The sequence below is a fragment of the Mastigoproctus giganteus genome, chromosome 9 (assembly GCF_048544385.1).
Source record: "Mastigoproctus giganteus isolate SK-2022 chromosome 9, ASM4854438v1, whole genome shotgun sequence".
In the NCBI taxonomy this organism is placed as follows: Eukaryota; Metazoa; Arthropoda; class Arachnida; order Uropygi; family Thelyphonidae; genus Mastigoproctus; species Mastigoproctus giganteus.
Genome location: NC_143583.1, coordinates 215,477,483 through 215,501,344, shown reverse-complemented (window position 1 = coordinate 215,501,344; position 23,862 = coordinate 215,477,483). Strand labels below are relative to the sequence as shown.

The 23,862-nt window shown below is 37.2% G+C and overlaps 1 protein-coding gene across 2 annotated transcripts in view; it reads right to left on the bottom strand.

The window, feature by feature from the left end:
• Positions 1–23,862, bottom strand: part of LOC150081121 (ubiquitin carboxyl-terminal hydrolase 24-like) — a 908,750-nt gene that overhangs the window by 809,633 nt on the left and 75,255 nt on the right. For both annotated transcript variants that reach the window (XM_090381072.1, XM_090381073.1), the window contains exon 6: positions 7,330–7,365. In XM_090381072.1, coding sequence (XP_090237198.1) covers positions 7,330–7,365 — 36 coding nt within the window. The remainder of the gene's footprint in view (positions 1–7,329; positions 7,366–23,862) is intronic.

Here is a 23,862-nt window from a genome sequence, read left to right as displayed (position 1 = left end):
AAAAAATCACACCATTCCCTCCAAATGCCTGTCCAGTTCCTCCTTAAATTTATTCAACCTATCAACTTCCACAACGACAGATGGAAGTTTGTTCCAGCAATTAACCACCCACTGGCTAAAGGCAAATTTCCGCACATCTATTCTACATCTGTCCTTTCTTAATTTGAATTTATGCCCCCTTAGGTTCGTAATCTGAACAAGTGGAAGGATCCTATCAGAATTCAGCCTGCTCAACCCATTCAACCCTTATGTTGCCCTTTGATCCTCATTTGTGAATTGGAGTCACATTTGCACATCTCCAGTTCATGGGTTCCTCCCCTGAGTCCAAGGAAGCTCTCATAATTATGGCTAAGGGTTTGCTTACTTCCTTTGCTGCCTCCTTTAATATAACTGGATAGATCACATCCACCCCGGGTGCTTTTTTTATGTTTATCTTCAACAATTTCTCCTCCACTTTCCTCTCAGTTATTACAAAATCATCTAGCTCACTGCCAGAGTTTAATTCACCTCTGGCATTCCCCTCCCTGAATAACTCCTCATTTTTTTTTTTTTTTTTTTGGTAATTGTTGGCGCATAGGCTTTTGTGGCCATAATGCACCTCCCAAGGTTTTTGCAGTACTTTGATCCAAGCCCGAGGCGGGAATCGAACACGCAACCTTTGGGTTGCCAGGCAGGCACTTTACCCACCCGGCTAGGCCGGTCGGCACTCCTCATGTGTGAATGTAGATGAAAAACATTCATTTAGTTTGTTAGCTACCTGAGCAGGATCATCAACAGTTGAACCATCGATATCAAGTGGACCAATCTGATTCATCCCCTTCCTTCTAGAGTTTACATAAGTAAAGAACTCTTTGCTGTTTTTCTTTGCATCCTTTGCCAATGATATCTCATAATCTGCCTTTGCCTGCCTAATCTCTTTGTGACTTGGTTACAGACCAGCTTATATCTATCACAGGCTTCCATGTCACTCATTAATTTATATGCATCCCATGCATTTTTCTTCTCTGCCACGTTTCATTAGTTCATCTGACATCCATTTAGTCCTAAATCTTGAACAATATTTCTTAGTTGGTATGTAAAGCCTAGTAGTTTTCAAGATTAATTCTTTGAATGCCTCCCAACACTGTAGTTGCCTTTATGAATGCAAAAAAAACCCTTCCCTTTACCCCTGATGGTAGTTACCTCTTTGAGTAAATCCCACTTCAGTAAATCCCATTAACCCCAGGAGCCTTACTGGCCTGTAGGCTCAAAAGTTTTTTCATTAAATAAACATCATTAATTACATTTGTGAGTGAGTGAGGTGTGAAATTTCAACAACGTTATTTACATTTTTTTCAACTTCGCTCCCATAATTTCTCATTTACATAAAGATTTTTTCTTCTTCTGTAAGTATCGATGAAAATAACTTGAGTTCATCTGCAACTTCAGCTGGAGTATCTAATACTATCCCACATCTATTAAATAAGGGTCCGATCTGAAGCATTACTTATTCGAAGAATTGCAATACCATGGCAACTCGTTGTGAAGGTATTCACAATATGAGATACAAATAAAACTATACATTAAAACTATCTTGGAAGTAGAAAGGCGGTGTTTGCATTACCCAAGAAATATCTTTTAAGCCTCACCTTATAACTCAAGGCAAATTAAACAAACTTGCACATGATTTAAATCTATCTAGGCAGAGGCAAAACTTCCAAGATGAAGGAACAGAATTTATCGCAAAAAGATAACTATATCTGTATTTCATAAATGACAAAAAGAGCTTTCTTGATATCTTGCAATGGAAGATTCACTTTACTATTGTATAGATACTGATGGCCAGCTTAATGCTCTTGAAAGAGAGCATTAAGCTGGAGGAACCAGAGGAACAGAGAATTCTGATAAACTCTGATCACAATGCTCCTAAAAGCTGTGCTACTCTACAATGGAAACACCCATCTATACCAATTAGTTATGCTGTCCACATGACAGAATCCTATGAGAACATGGAACATCTCTTAAGAAAAGTACAGTATGATAAATTCAAATTTCATTAAACATTTCAATAAACATAATCTGCATTTCACTCTAAATTTCTGGATGCTATACGATATTGCACTTCATATACTACTGATGATTCTGCTCAGATGGATTCAGCTCATCAAATAATCGAAATACGTGAGCTATATCATATTTTGGAAAGAAAAAATTCAAAAAGCTTAAAATTGGTATCCAATGTTATCAATATACATTATGAATCTTTGAGTAAAGGAACTAACCGCCAAACAGATGAGATTTTGGATACTGATGTTACATTTACTTAAAGATATAACTGAAGTCCAGAGGGTAAAGATAAGGATTTTGTTTTTGCATAAAACAAATTTTAAAATTAAAATACACAAAAATAAATGTAAAACAGGAAAGTGGTCAAGGAAGTACCAGCAGAAGCTAGAAACATTTTACACCAAAAGATATGGGGGGGGGGGATCAAAGGGCAAAGTGAGAAATTCCAGATCTGCTGTGACCATGACTTTTTTTGCCACGGAAAATAACAGTCACTGGTTAAAGAAGTTGTAGCCAAGTGGTCAGGGGCAAGACTGTCATAGCACATGCTTTTTGAGTGGACCATGGCTCAAGCCTGGGTAAATATGATTAATGACTGTATTCATAATTTACTGTAACTTCTCTGACTTGGTGGCTATGCTGGAGCATAAAGAAGAAAAAATTTAATATGGGACCATCTTGACAGGAACACAATTATACACAATCACAGCAAAGATTTGTTAAGGGAAGATCTTGTCTGACCAAACTGATTAGCCATCATAAAGTAGTCAAAAAGAACTTTGGCATGATATGCTTAGATTTCCATATAAATCAAATTTGACTACTATCATATACATCAGGGGCTTAGAGGGGAACAGGTATCCTGTGTGTTATCAGACACTCAGCCTAAAACACTGATGGATCCAATATCTCTCTATTACAGAAGATTTAGGAGAAGTCCGGTTGGCCTGCCTCCCTAAAATCCACTCATGCACACCTTCTCGATGGTAAGCCCTGTTACGTCACTTAGGTGGCAACGAACGTGTAGAGTGGTTCTCTTCAAGACGCCTGGTCAGCGTGAAGAGGAAAAGACCAAACCCTCCAGCAATGAGAGCACAACAATACAAATGGCCCTCAGTCCCCAGCAGCTTTCACTCTCCCTCTTACGGCAGCGAGAGGATCAGAGTGGAAGCAGAGGGTGCTAAGAATCTCTGGGTACGACCAGGCTGCCATGCACGGAAATTGAACTTGGCCTGTTATAACGTACGATCACTCATCGGTGAAGACAGGATATTAGAGCTGGAAAAGGAATTAGAAAATGTGAATTGGAATATCATCGGTTTGGCTGAAACAAGAAGAAGAAATGAATCACTTATAAGTTTATCAAGTGGAAATCTGCTGTACACCAATGGAAACAGTGAAAGGAGTGAAGGTGGAGTTGGGTTTCTGGTCCATAAAGATTTTAAAAACAACATTTTGGAATTCAAAAGTACGTCACCAAGGGTGTCAAGACTAATACTCAAGATTTCTAAGAGGTACAAGCTAAAGATTATAATGATTTATGCACCAACATCGAGCCATGATGATGAAGAGGTTGAAGAAATGTACACTGAAATTGAGAGTCTTCTAGATGAGCAGAAAACCCACTACACTATTATTATGGGGGACTTCAATGCTAAGGTTGGAAAAAGGCAAAACAGCGCAGAAAGAGGAACTATAGGAAATTTTGGAATTGGTGAAAGAAATAAAAGAGGTGAAAGACTTGTGGAATTTGCAGAATCTCAAGGAATGTCAGTAATGAACACTTTTTTCAAGAAAAGGGTGAACAGAAAGTGGACATGGAAGAGTCCAAATGGAATAACAACTAATGAAATCGACTTCATCCTCACTAACAGAAGATATATTGTGAATGATGTTACCGTCCTGAATAAGGTAAATGTTGGAAGTGATCACAGAATGGTAAGATGTACACTTGATATAGATGTAGGAAAGGAAAGGAAAAAACTGACTCGAGTAAATAATACAAAGGTCTTTGAAATAACAGAGGAGGAGAAAAAGCAGTATGTACTGGAACTGAAGAACAAGTTTGAGCTTCTGCAGACTGCTCAGGACCAAGATATCGACGAGGAATATTACAACTTTCTGAAAGTGATAAAGCCCAAGAAACCTATAGGGAAACAGAAATCCAAAGAAGAAAAAATTAATCAAGAAACACTTGTCATGATGAACCAAAGACGGCAAATGAAGAGCAAGAAAAACACTGACAGGGAGAAAATTGAGTATACTGAGTTATGCAAAGCCATTAGAAAGAGACTCAGAGAGGACATAAGAAGATTTAACACAAGAAAAGTAGAACAAGCATTAAGGGAAAACAAAGGATTTAAATCAGCAGCCATGAGCAGTAATACAGAAAGACAAATGATACTGAAACTGAAGAATAGCGATGATGTACTTATAAACAGCAGAGAAGGCATAATTCAAATAGCAGAAGACTACTATAGAGAATTATACAAGGAGCGAGGGAATGATACCAGCAGTGGGGAACATGGATTGCAAAGTAGCAACACATACGACATACCCGGTATTCTTCCTGATGAGGTAGAACATGCATTGAAGAAAATGAAGAATCGGAAAGCCCCGGGGGAAGATGAAGTTACTGTAGAGTTGTTAAAATTGGGAGGAAGAGACATAACACAAAAACTGGCAAGGCTCTTCACAAAGTGCATTAGAAAAGGTGTGATGCCTAAGCAGTGGAATAATGCAATCATAGTTTTGCTGCATAAGAAAGGAGATAAATCAGAAATTGGAAATTATAGACCAATTAGCTTGTTATCCCATATCTACAAGTTGTTCACAAGGGTCATTACTAACAGATTAAAAAGAATACTTGATGAGAATCAACCGAAAGAGCAAGCTGGCTTTAGGACAGGATTCTCAACTATGGATCACCTTCACGTAATATCACAGCTAATGGAGAAAGCAAATGAATATAAAACACCATTATGCCTGGCATTTGTGGATTATGAAAAGGCATTTGACTCCATACAGCATAAGGCAATGTTTGGGGCACTGGAAAGACAAGGCATAGATACTCCATATATTATGATTTTGAAGAAAATATATGAGAGTGCTACATCCTTTATTAGACTAGACAAAGACAGTAGGAAATTTAAAATCGAGAAAGGAGTCCGACAAGGAGACACAATATCTCCGAAGCTGTTTACTGCTGCCCTTGAGGAAGCTTTCAGAAGATTAGACTGGTCGCAGAAAGGAGTCAATGTGAACGGAGAGTACCTAAACCATTTACGATTTGCAGATGACATTGTGGTCATAAGCCACGATCCCAAAGAATTAGAGGAAAATCTTAATCAGTTATGCACAGTTAGTAAGGATTTTGGACTAAAGATGAATATGGCTAAAACAAAAGTAATGATGAACAAGTATGCCACGGAAAGGGAAATAATGATTGAAGGAGCAGTAATTGAAAAGGTGGAGTCATATACTTATCTGGGACAAGTTATTAGCTGTAATAATGATAAATGGCTGGAAGTCAAGAGAAGAATAAATTTTGGATGGATAGCATTCAGGAAATATAGTCACATACTGAAGAGCAATATCCCAGTTTGTCTGAAACGTAAAATAATGAACCAATGTATACTCCCCACCATGACTTATGGAAGTGAAACTTGGGCACTCACCAAAAGAATGGAAGAGAAGCTAAGAACTACACAGCGAAGAATGGAACGAATTATATTGGGAATCAGACTGTTAGATAAGAAGAGAAACACATGGATTAGGCAGCAAACTCAAGTAAAGGACATTCTTATCAAAACTAAAGAACTAAAATGGTCTTGGGCAGGACACATAGCTAGAAGACATGATGACAGATGGACTAAGAAAATAACAGAATGGTACCCAAGAGGAGCTAGAAGAAAACTTGGAAGACAAAGGCGGAGATGGATAGATGAAATTCATGAGTTTTTGAGTAGTAAATGGATGGCCAGTGCTCAAAACAGAAGGAACTGGAAAGTTGCTGGAGAGGCCTTCATCCTGCAGTGGATTGAAAATGGCTGATGATGATGATATACATCAATTTGACTACTATCAAATTGGAGGGATGTAGTTAAGGGTAATAAGGGCATATTTACTGATGATAAATCATTAAACTTGATTTAAAAGTTTAATGTTGATGATACAAAGGTTTGCAGGTTTTTTTATGACAATAATCAGGTTATGCTACTCAAAAACAAGACCTCTCTGGCTAAATGAAATGGGAAAATGGGCAACTGATAGTGATCCCCAGAATAACACATAAACTGGGTGTACCACTCTCAACATAATGGAGAATTAAAAAGATCTAGGGATAACTGTACAGTTTCACATAATGTTCTCTGAGAAGTGCAAACAGCCTGCTAGGACAGCTTGGGGACTCATTTTAGGAAGGATGTATATAAGTTGGGAATGGAGGTGGAGAAGAGCAACAAGATTAGTCAGGAGACAAAAGGATACTCTTACAAAGAATAACTTCAGTTCTGTAAATTGCAGCATTTGGACACTAGGCATATGCAAGAAGGAGACCTGGTTGAAGCATTTAAGGCTTTAAATGAATGGAGCAAACCAAATGCTAATGAAGTTTTTCAGGCAAATTTTTTGTTGCCTGAGAACAGTGGCTTCCATGAAGGTATTTTACCCCTGTGTGTATTCTTTGCATAGTGTGGATACTGATGCCTTGTGATGTTCTCCCATTAAATGCAAGGAGTAATTTTTCTGCGGTTTGGTGATGATTATACTTAATAATCTATTCCAGATGTTGGGACCTTGTTCAGTCACTTTATTCAACTACAGTTCACCTGTTCATGAATGTTTTCTGGGAGCTTTCCATTTATTAAAGACTTGAATGACACTAGTCATTCTCTCTTCTGCAGCATCTGCTAAATACATGGAGACAATCACACCTCTTTGGAAGTCTATAAAATCCTATCAGTTTCCCATTGTCAATGAACACTTGGACACTAGTCAGTTCACATGCCTTTATAATACTTTCCGGCACAAGTCACACAACATGCAATGCCTTCAATTTATGTATTTCTGCATAGACTGTGATATACGTTTAAGCCACCATGGTTACAATAAAATGGCAGACAGTGTTCTAGTATTCTACTTGATATACATTTTAATATATGCTTAAAATGTATACTGAATAGAATAAACTTGATTTTGCTTTTTAAAAGCATCTTAGCACTTTTAGCAACATTTTGATAAAAAGTAAATGATAATTTTCAGAGGTCAAGAAACATCTCTTACCTTGTTTATGAGGTCTACTAGCCAACCATATGGTTCCTTTAAGAAAAGGAGAAAAAGAAAAATTAACTATATACCAGTATCTAATTTACCATTTCATCAAACAAAAATGATAACAAAGTTAAAGAGAGACCAGCGCAAAGATTCTGGTGTGCGGGCTGATCAATTTAAATATTTTTTTAATGCTTACATTTGTTTAAAACACATAAAACAAAATTTTACTATACCAAAATTAGAGTTATTGATGTTTTATTTGTTATTTTATACAAATTAAATAAAATTATATGTAAGCAGTAATTAGCAAGGAATATCATTTCTATTGTTTTATTTTAGTTTCATTATAATAATGTTCACCTAAGAGATTTCACTATCATTAAAGGAATGTATATTTAAACTTTCTTTGAAAGATAAAAATGTTAAAAATTAAAAATAAAGATAAAAATGAATGATAAAAATTATAAATTTTTATTATTTTTTAAGATAAAAGTGTCAGGACACTGAAAACTATACCTATAAGTTTGCAGACAGTTTCAGGTCATGTCAGAATTAAAAGAGTGGAAAGCAAAGCAATTCAGTAAGGAAAACTTACAGAGCCAAGATGAGATGAGTTATGCCATGTGTTTTTAACTTTTGAAAAGTTGGAGACTGGGCAACTGTGATGGGAGAAAATCAGACTTTTTTGGACAAATCAGGCAAAGTAGGAGTAAAAACAGGAACATTTTCAGAAAAAGCAGGAAGAAAACAAGAGATTTATAGCAAAAAAGCAGGTTAAAAAAAGGTTTTTAAAGTCCATATAGCAATATAAATTAAATTACACTGATAACAAATGCATTTTATATTAAATTGTAGAAACATTATATTAGCATTAGTATAGGCATATGATGCAAGAAAGAAAACTTAAACAGCACCAGTCAAAAAAAAAAAAAAAATTCCCATTTCACCCATCCATTTACTCCAAAAGTTTGTCTGCTTCTTCCTTGAATTTATTTAATCTATCAACTTCCACAATGCCTGATAGAAGTTTGTTCCAGTAATCAACTACTTTCTGGCTAAAGACAAATTTTACACACATCTATTCTACAACTGTCTTTACTCAATTTGAATTTATGCTTCCTCAGTTGCATAATCTGAGCAGGAGGAAGAATCTCATCAGCATTGAGTTTTTTTGTCCATTCAAAGCCTAATACAGGCAGGCCTCGCATAACGCGAGTTCGATTAACGCGATTTTCAGTTAACGCTATTTGAAAAATTATACCACTTTACACGATGAAAATTTCCAGTTAACGCGATCTTTTATGCGATAGTTGAAAAAGATTTGAATCGCGCGTTAGTTGAGTCATACTGGCAATAAACAAACGTTTGCCTGCTGCCCGCGTCGGTATGTTCCATCAACCATCGGAAGAAGACGTGTGACTTGTTTGTCTCCTGCTAATAAAGTCAATGCACACTTGCATAAAATTCAAATTTTTAAATGAGCCAGATGAAAATGTTACCGCGAAGGAGATAACGGTAAAAGAATTAGACGAAATCTTTCCTATCGCAGAGAACCTCAAACAAAAGGTTTGAGGTTTTCTGCGATATTTATTTCGCCAGGGCCCAGAGAAGATTGTTGTCGGCTATTGGAAATTGATTGATGAAAAGAGAAAGCCAACACTGTTCAAATATTTCCGCAACAGTCATTTCTTTATTGTGTATTTTATGTCAGAGGTTTCCAAACCTTGGTTCACGGCGCCCTTAGTGTCTCGGTAATTTTTTCAAGGCGCACCCAGACCAAAAGAAATATCTAACAGTTCCATTTAGTAGTTAGGTCCAAACAACTTAATAAGAAATGCTGAAACTGTGAACCACTTCGAGCTAGTAGTTCGCACGGTGTCCGACAGATGTCGAGTATCGCTGTGTTTCCTCGAAAATTTAAAATATTCCGCGGCGCGCAGTTTGGGAACCGCTGTTTTATGCAATAAACATTTAATTCCATAATTATTTTCATTATCTTTTACATTGTATACAGTTAAAAAGTTATTTAAAAGGTATTTTTAAAATTCTTTATGGACATTCCAGAAGGTCAAGGACCAATTATAATTTTTCCTATTGATTATTATATTCGATTAACGCGTTTCCGTTTTGCGCGCTCGCGGGACGAATTAATCGCGTTAATCGAGGCCAGCCTGTACACCTCAATCAGATCACTTTGAATGGGTTGAGCACGCTGAATTCTGATGGGATCCTTCCACTTGTTCAGATTATGAACCTAAGGGGGCATAAATTCAAATTAAGAAAGGACAGATGTAGAATAGATGTGCAGAAATTTGCCTTTAGCCAGCGGGTGGTTAATTGCTGGAACAAACTTCCATCTGTCGTTGTGGAAGTTGACAGGTTGAATAAATTTAAGGAGGAACTGGACAGGCATTTGGAGGAAATGGTGTGATTTTTTTTTTTTTTTTTTTGGCTGATGCTGCATAAGCTCATACACTTGCTTTCTTGCATCACATGCCACTACTACTACTACCACCTCGCAGGTGCCTACTCCCGGATGTTGCAATTTGTAGACCGTAAGCCTTTCTTGCTAAGAGCAACCCTTTGTTTGCATCGCCAATCTCGTTGCCATTTTGTGTCCTTATTCCAGCAGCAATACATTGTTCCTGAAATGAGGCAGCCAGACCTTTATGCAGTACTCAAGGTGTAACCTGACCAGGATAATCACTTCCTTATCCCTGCTAGCAAAATTCCTGTACAGGTGACCCCTGCTTAACGCTGATAATTTATTCAGGAAAAACAGAGCACTAAGTGAATCAGTGCTAAGCGAGTGCCATATTCCCATAATGAAACATATGTATTTGTGAGTCGTGGTCTGTACTACAGCAACTCACAAATAATAAATTTTAGTAAAAAGGTGGCAAATGTCGGTCAAAATATTTAATATTAAAAATCTGTACATATAAAATATTCTCCATTACATATGTATATAATTATGTGGTAAGTAACTACATTACGTATCAAAATTAAACTTAAAATGCCAATTAAAATCATGAATCTATTAATCCGATGGCCCTGGGCTGTCGAGTTTTCATATCTTTGGTCAATTTTGGGTTGCACTTTGGCCCTCTTTCTAGTAAAAGTAAAAGGGGTTTTACTTTAAAATCCCCAGCAGTGTTACCACTCAACAATAAAGTCAACTGACAATAAAGCGTACTGTAATTACTGTCATTAACAACCATGCCAACCTTCCCATTGTTGCCTTCATCAATATCATTGATAAATATAGAAACAACAATGGGCCCAACACTGAACCATGGAGGACTTCACTAATAACATTAGTCCATGAAGACTAGTGTGATCCTTTGCCGCTTTTAAGCCTGGCATGTTTTTTTCTTCTTTCGATATGAAAATTCTTTTAGGCATTCGTTTCCAAAAAAGTCCTGTTTCATCAATGTTAAAAACTTGTTAAGAAGTATAACACCTCTCTCTTCAATAATTTTAAGAAGTTCTTTTTTGAAAGTTTTGGCTCCTTCTTGATCCGCACTTATGGCTTCTTCCTGAATTTTAAAGCTATCGAACCAACCCTTACTTGGTTCGATAGATTTAAAATTCAGAAAAAAAGTGGAACCTTTAAATGGTTCCACTTTTTTTCTTTTTGAGGTGAGCTTTCTTCAGATCATCATATAGGCTAATTGCTTTTTATTTATAATATTTAACTTAACGGAATTATGCGTTGGATATTATCTTCAATAAAATTAATTAGAAGTTTCTCCATTTCAATTATAATAGCCGGCCTAGCCATAACCAATTTAGTTGCTTGCAGTGGAACAGCTGTCTTTCCTGCTGCTAAAATTAATTCTTTATTTTTTATAATTGTTCTTACAGTTGAATCTGACAATCCTAAATGATTGCACACATCCACTTGCCGCTGAACGGAATTAATTTGCTTCAAAAAGTCTAATTTAATTTTCAAATTCAGTCTTTTTCTTACCTTAGTAGGCTTCATACTGCGTCCAAATGTTGTTGCTTTTTAATTCTTATCCGACATTATTCATCTTCGAAAATGTAAATGCATTGCATTAATTATTATACAATGTTCAAGTAAACTGTCCATTACCTAACACTGTACTGATTGATGACTAGACTTCGGATAAATGCATATAACTCATATATTACAAGCAATATACTTAATCAATTTTTAAAATGTTGATCTCAGAACTATGTGACAAGCCACTGTACTGCAATTAAATTAGCGTGAAAGAAATTTCACTGAGCATGGGAAAATTTTGCAAGTCAGCGTACGAAACTTTTTAATGCTGTTTTGATATTCATTTTCAAGCTAGCGACTACATCAGATGAAATGTTTTCATTAAACATGCCAAAAATTCAATCTGTATGATGGTAAAAGAGCATTATAGTGAGTTGTTTGTTTGTTATTTGGTTTTTAGGAGCATTAGCAACTAAGGCCATGTTGCTCCAGGGATATGTGGTAGTCATTCCCTGACCTTTCCGCATCCTCCGTATTTGGTGGTCATGGGCTCGAACCCTGGTCTAATCAAGAAGTGTGTGCTACGCACTGCTGCTCCTGCCCACCCGGCTATGGAGGTGCCTTATAGTGAGTTGTGACAGCTTTAGAGTGAGATATGAGTTATACTATAAGAACAGCATTATAGCGAATCAGTGTAGAGAAAACCACGTTATAACGAGGGCCTGCTGTATATATCATTGACAAGATCCAATGAGCTGCTCTGTCAGCCTGTCTGCACTGGCAGAAAACTTCACATCTGACAGAGCAGCAAAGTACTGCATATAGTTTAACATTACTCTGGGATTACTGCTACCCATATGCAGTACTTTGCATTTGTCAATGTTAAACTTCAGTTGCCACCTCTCAGCCCATCTGCCCAACTTTTCTAGATCCTGTTACAGTAGTGTACTGTAATTACTGTCATTAACAACCATGCCAACCTTCCTATTGTCGTCTTCATCAATATCATTGATAAATATAGAAACAACAATGGGCCCAACACTGAACCATGGAGGACTTCACTAATAACATTAGTCCATGAAGACTAGTGTTCATTGATTACCACTCACTGTCCCACTCACCCATCCCTTTATCCATAGCAGCAACTTGCCTTTATTACCACACTGCTCCAATTTGTACAGCAGTCTTCCATGTGCAACATAATCAAAACCTTTCTTGAAATCCAAGTAAATGATATCAAAATTATTTTTTGCATCCAGTTCCTTTGTGACCACATCATAGTATCCAATCAATCTGATCAGACAAGACTTCCCCTTAACAAACCCACGCTGTGCCTGAACTATAACTGCAGTCCTGTCAGTGATAATCCTCGAATGCTTGTTTAATCACTGATTTTCCCTGAACAGAAGTTAAACTAACATGTCTTTAATTACTCGTGTCACCCATTGATTTCCTTGTGAACCGGAGATACGTTTACACTTCTCCAGTCTGTGAGGGACCTCAAATGAATCCAAGGTTTCTCTCATAATTATGGCTAAGGATTTGCTAATTTTCATTGCTAACCCTTTAATATAACTGGATAGATGCCATCCAACTCAGGTGCTTTTCTTACATTTAAATTCAACAATTTCTCCTCCATTTTACAAGAAGTCTTTGCCAAGGATTTCTTGTACACTGGCTTCCCACACCTTACCTCCTTTCTTGACTTAATTACAAACTAAATTATATCTACCATAGGCCTATGTGTTGCCTGATAATTTATATGCATCCCATGTACAGTCAGTCCTCGTATAGCACAATAGTTGTGTTCCTAGAAACCCTCGTGTAATTCAAAATCATTATAGTGCAATATAAAAAAACATTATAGTATGATATAAACAACAGGCCCTATGGGAAAAATAGGGTTAGGTGCCGACCACCCAAGATTGAACACACATTTGTAACCAAAACATTACCAAACACAATAAATAATCATAATAAAATATGTAAGTATTTTATTACGACTATTACGTAATAAAATATTGCTAATGCTTTTGCTTCTATCGTAAGCAAACTTGTTTTGTTTGATTTTTCTATCAAAATAGATGACAGTCGTTCCATCTCTTCCAATTCTTTGTGCCTTAATCTAATGGATTTTAATTACACTTTGAGTTGTTCCTGCTATGAAAGTTGTTTTTATTTTCTCTGCATTCTGTGTAATTCTCAGTGTTGCCTCATGTAGGGCTGTAGCACGTGCAATATCACATGGTCTTTCATTTCACTCAAAGCGTTTCACAATTTCATATTTTTTCTCTATAGACAGAGGCGGACTGGCCATAAGCCTTACCAGGGAAACCCCGGTCGGCCGGAGGCCAGTGTGATTTTGGCCATAAACCATAGTATGAGGCCACTACAAATTTTCCCAGGTAAGAATTTTTGACCCAGTCCGCCTCTGTTTATCGATATTGCTTTTCTTTTTCTCTCTGAATCTGTAGTGTCTTCACCAGGATGCTTCCTTTTCACACCTTTTAAGTATGTTACTCATTTTTAGGGAATAAAGCACAATTACAAAATGAGGAGGCACACTTGATACACATAAACAAAGCTGTGCGCATGTAGCAACTGAATAAACACCACTGTAAAGGCAGAGACACACTATGAATATCTCACTAGCTCACATTTTACTAAAGAACATTTCTGGGGGTTACTACCATAAAACAATAAAAACAATTTCCAGTTGCGTTCATGCTAGTGGAATCTGTTATAAACTGGTAGTAAACTCGATCTAACTGCATTTGCAATAATACCGATAGCTGGAATTGTGTGGTTTTTTACGTTATTATGGTGAAATGTGTTTCCCCTTCACTGATAAAAAAAACAAATACATTTTCAGAATCTTCTCTTCATTCCTATCGTGTTGCATTCAGTTGGGGTGATTCCGCATTCAACTGCCATTTCTTGTAAACACAAAGGCGAATCATGCATAAGTGAATTTGATTCATGTTATATATGATATCGTTCCCCTATTTATAAATCGTGTATGATCGAATTCGTGTAGTGTAAACACGTGCTATACGAGGACTGACTGTATTTTTTATTCTCTGTCATGAGTCTCAATTAGTTCATCTGACATCCATTTAGGCGACATCCTTGAATAGTATTCCTTAGGTAGTATGAAAAGCCTAGTAGCTTTTAAGATTAATTCCTCGAATTCTTCCCATTTAGAATTTGCCGTTGGTAACATCATCAGTTGGTCCCGCTGTAGAGAATTTAAAAACTGTCTATAACCACCGAAGTCACCTTTACGAAAGCAAAAGCCCTTCCAAAAACATTTGTATTGATTGATTCATTGTAAACTCCACTGACCTGGTGGTCGTGACAGAGTATAAACAAGAACATTTTTTTTTAATTCTATATAATGGGACCAACTGATGATACTAACCAACAGAACATTATAAATGGGAAGCATTCAAGGTCTTAATCTTTGGAGCTACTAGGCTTTTCATACCAACTAAGAAATACTGTTCAAGGTTTAAGGCCTAAATGGATGTCAGATGACCTAATGAGACTCGTTGCAGGGAAGAATGCATGAAATGATATAAATTATCAGGAGACACAGATGCCTATGGTAGATATAAGATACAGCAGCATATAAGTTATACCCTGTTATAACGCAGTTTGCTTTACGCTGATTCGCTATAATGCTGTTCTTATATTGTAACCCATATCTGACTATAATGCTGTCGCAGATCACTATAAAGCTCTTTTACAGATTGCATTTTTGGCATATTTAACGAAATCGTTTCATTTGATGGAGTCGATAGCTTGAAAATGAATAGCAAAACAGCATTAAAACATTTCCCACGCTCAGTGAAATTTTCTCGCATGCTAATTTAATTGCAGTACAGTGACTTGTTACATAGTTCCGAGATCAACATTTTAAAAAAATTATCAAGTATATTGCTTGTAATATTTGCGTTATATGCATTTATTTGAAATCTAGTCATCACTCAGTACAGTATTAGACATCACGAATAACGGACAGTTTACTTGAACATTGTATCGTAATTAATGCAACCAACGCAGTTACATTTTTGAAGAGTTAATAATGGCCGATAAGAATGAAAAAGCAACAACGTTTGGGCACAGTACAAAGACTATAAATGTAAGAAAAAGACTGAATCTGAAAATTAAATTAGACGTTTTGAAGTGAATCGATTCCGGTCAACAACAAGCAGATGTGTGCCATAATTTAGGACTTGCAAGTTTAACTGTAAGAACAATTATAAAAAAATAAAGAATTAATTTTAGCAGTGGGAAAGATAGCTGTTCCACTGCAAGCAACTAGGGCTAGGCTGGCTATTAAGATTGAAATGGAAAGACTTTAACTAATTTTATTGAAGATAATATCCAATGCAAAATTCAGTTAAGTTAAATATTATAAAAAAAAGAGAGAGAGAGAGAGAGAGAGAGAGAGAGAGAGAGAGAGAGATTAACCAATATGATGATCTGAAGAAAACTCACCTAAACAAAAAAAAAAAAAATGTGAACCATTTAAAACTGGTAAGGGCTGGTTGAATAGATTTAAAATCTAGGGAGAAGCCACAAGTGCAGATCAAGGAGCTGAAACTTTAAAAAAAGAACTTGTTAAAATTATTCAAGAGAGAGGGGTATTGTGTGTTCTACTTCTCAACAAGTTTATAACATAGATGAAGCAGTACTTTTTTGGAAACGAATGCCTAAAAGAAGTTTCATATTGAAAGAAGAAAAAAACATGCCAGGTTTCAAAACGGCGAAGGATCGGGTGACTTTACTGTTGGGTGGTAACGCTTTGGGGGATTTAAAATTAATACCCCTTTTAGTTCATTTGGAAGAGGGCCAAAGTTCAACCTAAAATTGACACATTTTTCATGATTAAATTCATCAATTAAATTAATTAAAATCAATTTAGATCAATTAAATTCATGATTTTAATTGGAATTTTAAGTTTAATTATTATATGTAAGTAGTTACCACATAATTATACACGTATGTAATGCAGAATATTTTATATGTACAAATATTTGAATATTAAATATTTTGACTGACATTTGTGCATCTTTTCACTACCGTTTATTATTGATTAGAAAATATCCTATGGCACCGACCGCAACTTACAAATACATATATTACCTTATGGGAATGCGGTGCTCGCTTAGTGCGGATTCCCTTGAGACTCTGTTTTTCCGGAACGAATTATCAGCATTAAGCGGGGGTCACCTGTAGTCTGTAATCAAGTCACAAAGGACATTAGGCAAGCAGAGGCATATTATGAGAAATCTTTGGCAAACAATGGAAAGAAAAACAGTATGGACTTCTTTACTTGTGTACACTCTAGAAGGAAGGGGATGAATCAGATTGGTCCTCTTGACATCGACGGTTCAATTGTTGATGAACCTGCTGAGGTAGCTGACAAACTGAATGAGTATATTGCATCTACATTCACACATGAGGAGGTCTGTAGGGAAGTGAAGGCCAGAAGCTATCAAACTCTGGCAAGGAGCTAAATGATTTTGTAATAACTGAGAGCAAAGTGGAGGAGAAATTGTTGCAATTGAACACAAGGAAGGCAACTATGGTGGATGGTATCTATCAGTTACATTAAAGGAAGTAAGCAAACCCTTGGCCATAATTATGAAAGCTTCCTTGGACTCAAGGGAGGTCCCCATGGAGTGGAGATGTAGAAATGTGTCCCCAATTCACAAGCAGTGACATGGGTAATTACAGACCTGTTAGTCTAACTTCTGTTCCAGGGAAAATAATGGAGTCACTGATTAAGGAAGCGATGCAGGATCATCTAGACAAGACTGCAGTTATAGTTCAGACAGCATGGGTTTGTTAAGAGGAAGTCTTTTCAGACAAAACTGATTCAATACTATGATGTGGTCACAAATTAACTGGATGCAAAGAATAGTTTTGATATTATATACTTGGATTTTAGTAAAGCTTTTGATACTGTGGAACTTGGAAGATTACTGTAATTGGGGCAGTATGGCATTAAGGGCAAGTTGCTGCAATGGATAAAAGGATGGTTGAGTGGGAGAAGACAGAGCATGGCTATCAATGGACACTGCTCTTCATGGACTAATATTATTAATGGAGTCCCCCAGGGTTCGATATTGGGCCCATTGCTGTTTTCAGTATTTATCAATGATATTGATAAAGGTATTTCAGGGCTAATGTCTAAGTTTGCAAATGATAGAAAGGTAGGTAGGGTTGTTAATGACAGTAATGATAGTATGCTACTGCAACAGGATCTGGAAAAGTTGAGCAGATGGGCTGAAAGGTGGCAACTGAAGTTTAACATTGACAAATGTAAAGTGCTGCATATGGGCAGCAGAAACCCCAGAGTAACAAATTAACTTAGTGGTAGTAGAGAGTGGAAAGGACCTGGGGTAATTGCGCAGTCGGATATGAAGTTTTCTGAGCAGTGCAAAAAGGATGCTAGAGTAACTCATGGTGTCTTGTCAATGTTATATAGGAATATTGCTAGCAGGGATAAGAGGACAATTGTCCCCTTGTATAAAGCAATGGTCAGGCCACACCTTGAGTACTGTATAGAAATCTGGAGGCCTCATTTTAGGAAAGATGAAGAGCTGCCAGAATGAGTACAGAGAAGGGCATCAAGATTGTTGAGTGGAACAAAGGGTTGGTGTTACCAAGAAAGGCATAAGTTCTGCAAATTGCAGCTTCTGGAGATTAGGCACCTGCGAGGTGATCTAATTCAGGTCTATAAGGCTTCGAATAGAGGCCTTATAGACCTGAATTGTCTTCAATGACACTCATATGTATACAAGTTCACATATCTCTATTAACAATTACGTGACTTCTAATCTCCTGGCATAAGCACATCCCAAATATTGCTTCCTTTTTTTTTTTTTTTTTTTTTTCATCTAAAAAAAAACATACTGGGTTTTCTCTTTCATTCTCAGTGTTACTTTTCTTCTAGACAATGACTCACTCTGTACAAATCTCAAATCAGCCCTACCATGTAATATTATTCCACCATCTGGGGACCACAAACACCCTCTCTCATACTTCTAGACTTAAACAAAAGAGGGCAATCAGATTATTTTATGATCCATCTCTTACAAAGTGTTTCCACTCTCTCATACATATTCTCTACTGCATGCCTTTTTCTATAAATACTTCCATGGGCACTGTTTTTCTGATGTGGCATCTATAATTCCCCCCTCTCTTTTCCAAACCAGACAACACATGCCACAACAATTCAGCATATATTTACTATCTAACCTTTAACTCACAGAACCAACTTTTCTTCTTCCTCATTTATCCCTTCAACTTCTGTTTTCTGGAACAATCTTCATTCACACATTTCCTGAATATTATAAACAGAAATTGAAGTGTAATGTTGATATGTACATTCTGTCTTCCGAATCTTCAACTTACATACATAGTACTAAGTACTACGGGTTTTCTTAAACCTTACTTGTTTGGGGTTTTCATAAAAAGAAAAAAAAAAAAAAAAACATTTGGCAGGTGAAAGGGATTCTCAGAACCTAAATTGAGATATAGATACCACTTCCAGGAAGTGGAATATGACCTTAAATACAAACTGACCAAAAAGAAACAAAGAGGCAGTTGGCAACACAAGGAGATTAATCCTGTATTGCAACTGCTAGACTAAAATTTCTGTGATGTTTGACAGCTACCGGAATTCTTCGTGGTATTTCAAAATATTTATTTATTTATTTATTCCATGATTTCTCATGGAACCCCTGATGATGTTCTGCAGAATCCTGGTTGAGAAACATGTTACACTGCAATGCAAGTTAGTGATGGAGTTGCCAATCATCATTTATTTTCAATGAAATTAGATAGTATGAATCAGAGCTGTAAAGCTCAATACGTTCTACGTTGATATTAATATTTGTAAAATAATAAGAGAAGTTTACCTCAATATAGTACATAGAACACTTCTGCATAATACTCTCAAGAAATTAAAACGAAAAAATCAAAAAACTTACATTAGAGTAACAAATAATTTTAAAAAATAATTAAACATCAATTTAACACAATAAAACTCAATTTAACACAATTAAAAATAAGAAAATTAATTAAAAGAATTTAACAAAAAAAAATTTCAAAACAATTTTCCTTCCTGAAGCTGACAATGCTTTTCAACCGTATGTCATGATCCAGGAATGAAAATTACCGAATAGAAGTGAGTATGAAACTTAAATAGGGATTATTTGTCTTCATGCATGTGCATAAATGCCCACGAATCGGTGATGAGATATAGCCGATGAACATTAACAGAATTTGTGTAATTAATTTCTATGGTTTCTGCAATTAATAGTCGTGTATAATTACATTGGGTACTAAGTATTTTGGCCTCGTTAAATAAAAAAGTATGTTTTTCATTAATGGCATGAAAGGCTAATTCTGATGCTGCTGAATGAGAAGCACGAACTGAGGCTGCATTTTGATTAACACGAATATTCAAATGAAAACACGTCGAAACCCTAGTAAGACGAGTCGCAGTCACCGCAAGAAATGTTGTATACCAGGTCATTAATTTGTGTTTCGAACGAGGAAAGGACTGAGCGATTGTTCAGTATAGTGGGTAATTTCCTTATTGGCCTGGCCACAATTTTAAATTTGGTATCTTTAAAGAATCTGTTGAGCTGTTTGTGCCATTGTTCAATATATGGGCCAGAAATAAAGTTTAGGGTCCTTCAGGTTGTCACAGACATTCTCTCAGATATGCCAGACAAGCTGTACTTGCTACCTGGGAGTCTAAAACGCTGATGGAACTGATATTCGGGTGACACTCAAGTCAAGTGGACCCAATTTCAGCGAAATCCGGACGGTCTGTGACAGCCAAAGCCTCTGCTTGCACCTTCACGATGGTGGGACTGTTAGTAATCCTGGGTATAACCTCCATGCACAAGTACATGGTGGGTGACCACCCAGGTGTGAACCAACGTAAGCAGGGGTCGAGGTGTGGCGCCCACACCACATGGAAGAACACCGCCCCTCTCTGTTACCAGGCAGTACTAGGTGGTAGATGACTCTCATCAACCGGTGAAATACCACCACTTTGCTTATTGGAGGCTTGAAGTGGTGGAACCCATGTTTAGTCTCTAGAGCTAAGTTCCGGTCAACCCTTCCCTATCTCTTCCATCATGCAGTATGATTGATGACTTTTGAGGTTATGATGAATGTCGTGACGAGATCCAATATTCCTTACATTTCGAGGGTACAGCTCTAAACCGGTGTTCGCAGGCCGGCCGCTAGTTAGTACACCGGACCGAACCTATTGGTAACTCTCTAGGAGGCTTCCAGATCAGCTAGTGTATAATCTTGCTACCTCTACTCTGTCATATAGTGACTGGAGGGAGTCTGAGTAGTGTGTATGCGGGGAGCATTGTCGAAGCCACGTTATGTCAAGGATCTGGGTATATTCTTACCACGTGTACGCCATATCCAAAAATTTCATTACTTCATACAGCATGTCCCACCCACTTTTTCTTACTATTGATTACACCATGAATTGTCAAAGTAATAGAGCAAGCTTATCTGCGAAAAGATCTAAACCTCCCAAGGACTTCCTAATTCATTTCACAAATATACGTGGTCTCAATTCTAATCTCAACAATGTCCATTTCCACTTGCATTCTGCCAAACCCCATGTACTTTTTCTGACAGAATCTCAGTTATCGGTTGATTCAACTACTGCTCATCTCAGATGCCCAAATTATTCGCTGTATGATTCCTTTCTCCTCAAAGGTGGTACTTGTGCATATGTCCGTTCTGATATTCCCTGTCAGAGACTTGGCAATTTGGAATCTCCTCTCTTTGATCTTCTCTGGCTTAAAATCTCTCTACCTCATTGTGTCAAATTCATCTGTTGTCTCTACCGTTCTCCCAACTCCACTAATCACTTGGAGCTCTTTGACTTCCTCTCTTTGCAACTTGACTTTCTCCAGTCCAACTTTCCTAACAGTGAGGTAATTTTCCTTGGTGCTTTTAATGTTCACAACTCCAGCTGGCTTCCGTTTTCTAGTCACACCTACCCAGCAGGTCGAGATGCTGAGGCTTTTGCAATTACTAATTACCTAGCACAGATTGTTCATTTACCTACAAGAATACCAGACAATCCTAATAATACAGCCAACACACGCTTGATCTTTTTCTCACAAACAACCCTTCTAAGTACACGGTCGAAGTGAGAGGTCCTTTAGGCACTTCAGATCACAACTTGGTGATTGTCTCTTCTCCAATGGAACCTTTATCTCATGGCTATTCCCAACCTCGTGTTGTTTGGCATTACAAGAATGCAAAATGGGATGACCTGCGAGACTTCTTTTCTTCTTTTCCTTGGTCGGATTACTGTTTCAAAACTTCTGATGTCAACGTTTGCTCAGATCGTGTCAGTGAAATTATTCTTGCAGGAATCCTTTATCCCACACTCCACTTTAAAATCTCGTCCTTCATCTAAACCTTGGTTTTCCAATAAATGTTCTAAGGCTGTTCAAGAGAAGAATGTTGCATATCGTAATTGGCTTGTTTCTAATTCTTCAGTTCCATTTTCTGCCTACACCAAAACTCGCAACAAATGTAAAGCAGTTATTAATCATTCCAAACTAGAGTTTGAACAGGCTAAGAGTAGAAAACTTGCTTCTTGCCCTAATGGTAGCCGAGCATTCTGGTGTCTTGGCAAAGCTATTGGCCGCAAGTTTTGCCCATCTCTGCTCCAACCTCTGTCCAAACCAGATGGTTCTGTTGTCACTTCAGCCAAGGATAAAGCTGACCTGCTAGCATCCCATTTTTCTTCCAGCTCATGTATTAATGATCTTGGTAAAACACCTCCCACCATTCCCAACACGCTCCATTCAATGCCTCCTGTGGTCTTCCGTCAAAAGGATATCAGAAGGATTTTGATGAATCTTTATGTTAAGAAAGCTCCAGGTCCTGATGGTATTTCTCCACTTGTTCTCAAAACCTGTGCTCCTGAACTAACTCCTATTCTTTGCCACCTTTTTTCACTTTCTTATTCCAAAGGTGTTTTTCCTTCTGGTTGGAAATTTTCTCATATACAGCCAGTTCCTAAAAAGGGAGACAAATCCCTCCCATCCAATTATTGTCCCATTGCAATTACTTCTACTCTTTCTAAAGTAATGGAGAAATCAATTAACCGCCAACTCTTAAACTACCTAGAAACCTTCCATCTGATCAACAATCGCCAGTATGGATTCCATCAGTGTCGATCCACTGGTGATATTCTGCTTATGTTACCCATTTATGGACTAATTCAATGGAAAGGTTCGATGAAACACAAGTAGTTGCTCTTGACATCTCAAAGGCTTTTGATCGTGTTTGGCATAAAGGTCTTCTAAACAAGCTTCCATGTTATGGTTTGCCAACTGTTTTTAGTAATTAGTTATCCACTTTTCTCTCTGATCGCTCACTGAGGGTGATGGTAGATGGCTCTCTGTCTTCTAACTTCTCCACTAATGCTGGTTTCCCCCAAGGTTCAGTTCTTTCCCCACTCTTTTCCTTTTGTATATCAATGACCTTCTTCCATTGACTGGAAATCCTATCCATAGTTTTGCTGATGATAGCACATTGCATTCAACTTTCCATTTTGAGAAACCTTGTCCTGCTCAATCAGCTTCAACTTCTCGAAAATCTGCTACCAATTCTTTGAATACCGATCTTCAGGTAATTCTCCAGTGGGGCAAAGACAACTTAGTTGATTTCAACCCTTCTAAATCTCAGTCTTGTCTTATATCTCGCAAAAAGGATTCTTCTGTTCCTATGCTTATCTTTAGTGACACTCCGATTTCTAGGCAAAATGATATATCTCTTTTGGGGATTACCCTGACTTCTAATCTTTCTTGGCACAAGCACATTACAAATATTGCTTCCTCTGCATCTAAAAAACTTGGTTTTCTCTTTCGCTCTCGGCGTTACTTTTCTTCCAAACAGCTGCTCACTCTGTATAAATCGCGAATCCACCCTGCCATGGAATATTGTTCCCACGTCTGGGGTGGTGCCCCAAAACCTCTCTCAGGCTTCTTGATTCCATTCAGAAGAGGGCAGTTAGGTTAATTAATGATTCATCTCTAACAGAGTCTCTCCACTCGCTTTCTCATAGACTTACTGTTTCTGCTGTATGCCTCTTCTACAGATACTTCCATGGGCACTGTTCTTCTGAACTGGCTTCTATAATTCCCGCTCTCTCTTTCAAAACAGTCCAAACACGTGCCGCCACCAGCCAACATCCATTTACTGTCCAACTTCAAACCCACAGAACCAACTTTTCATCTTCCTCATTTATTCATTCAACTGCCGTTTTCTGGAACAACCTTCCTTCATACGTATTTCCTGAAAATTACAATCTACAGAAGTTCAAGTCCAATATCAACAAATATCTTCTTTCATCTTCCCAATCTCCAACCCAAGCACGGTACTAAGTACTATAAGTTCTAATACCTCTCATGTTTGGGATTCACATAAAAAAAAAAAAAATAAAATAAAAAATAAAGTATTTTTTGATGTTACTATTGTTGGTTTGTGTTGTATTT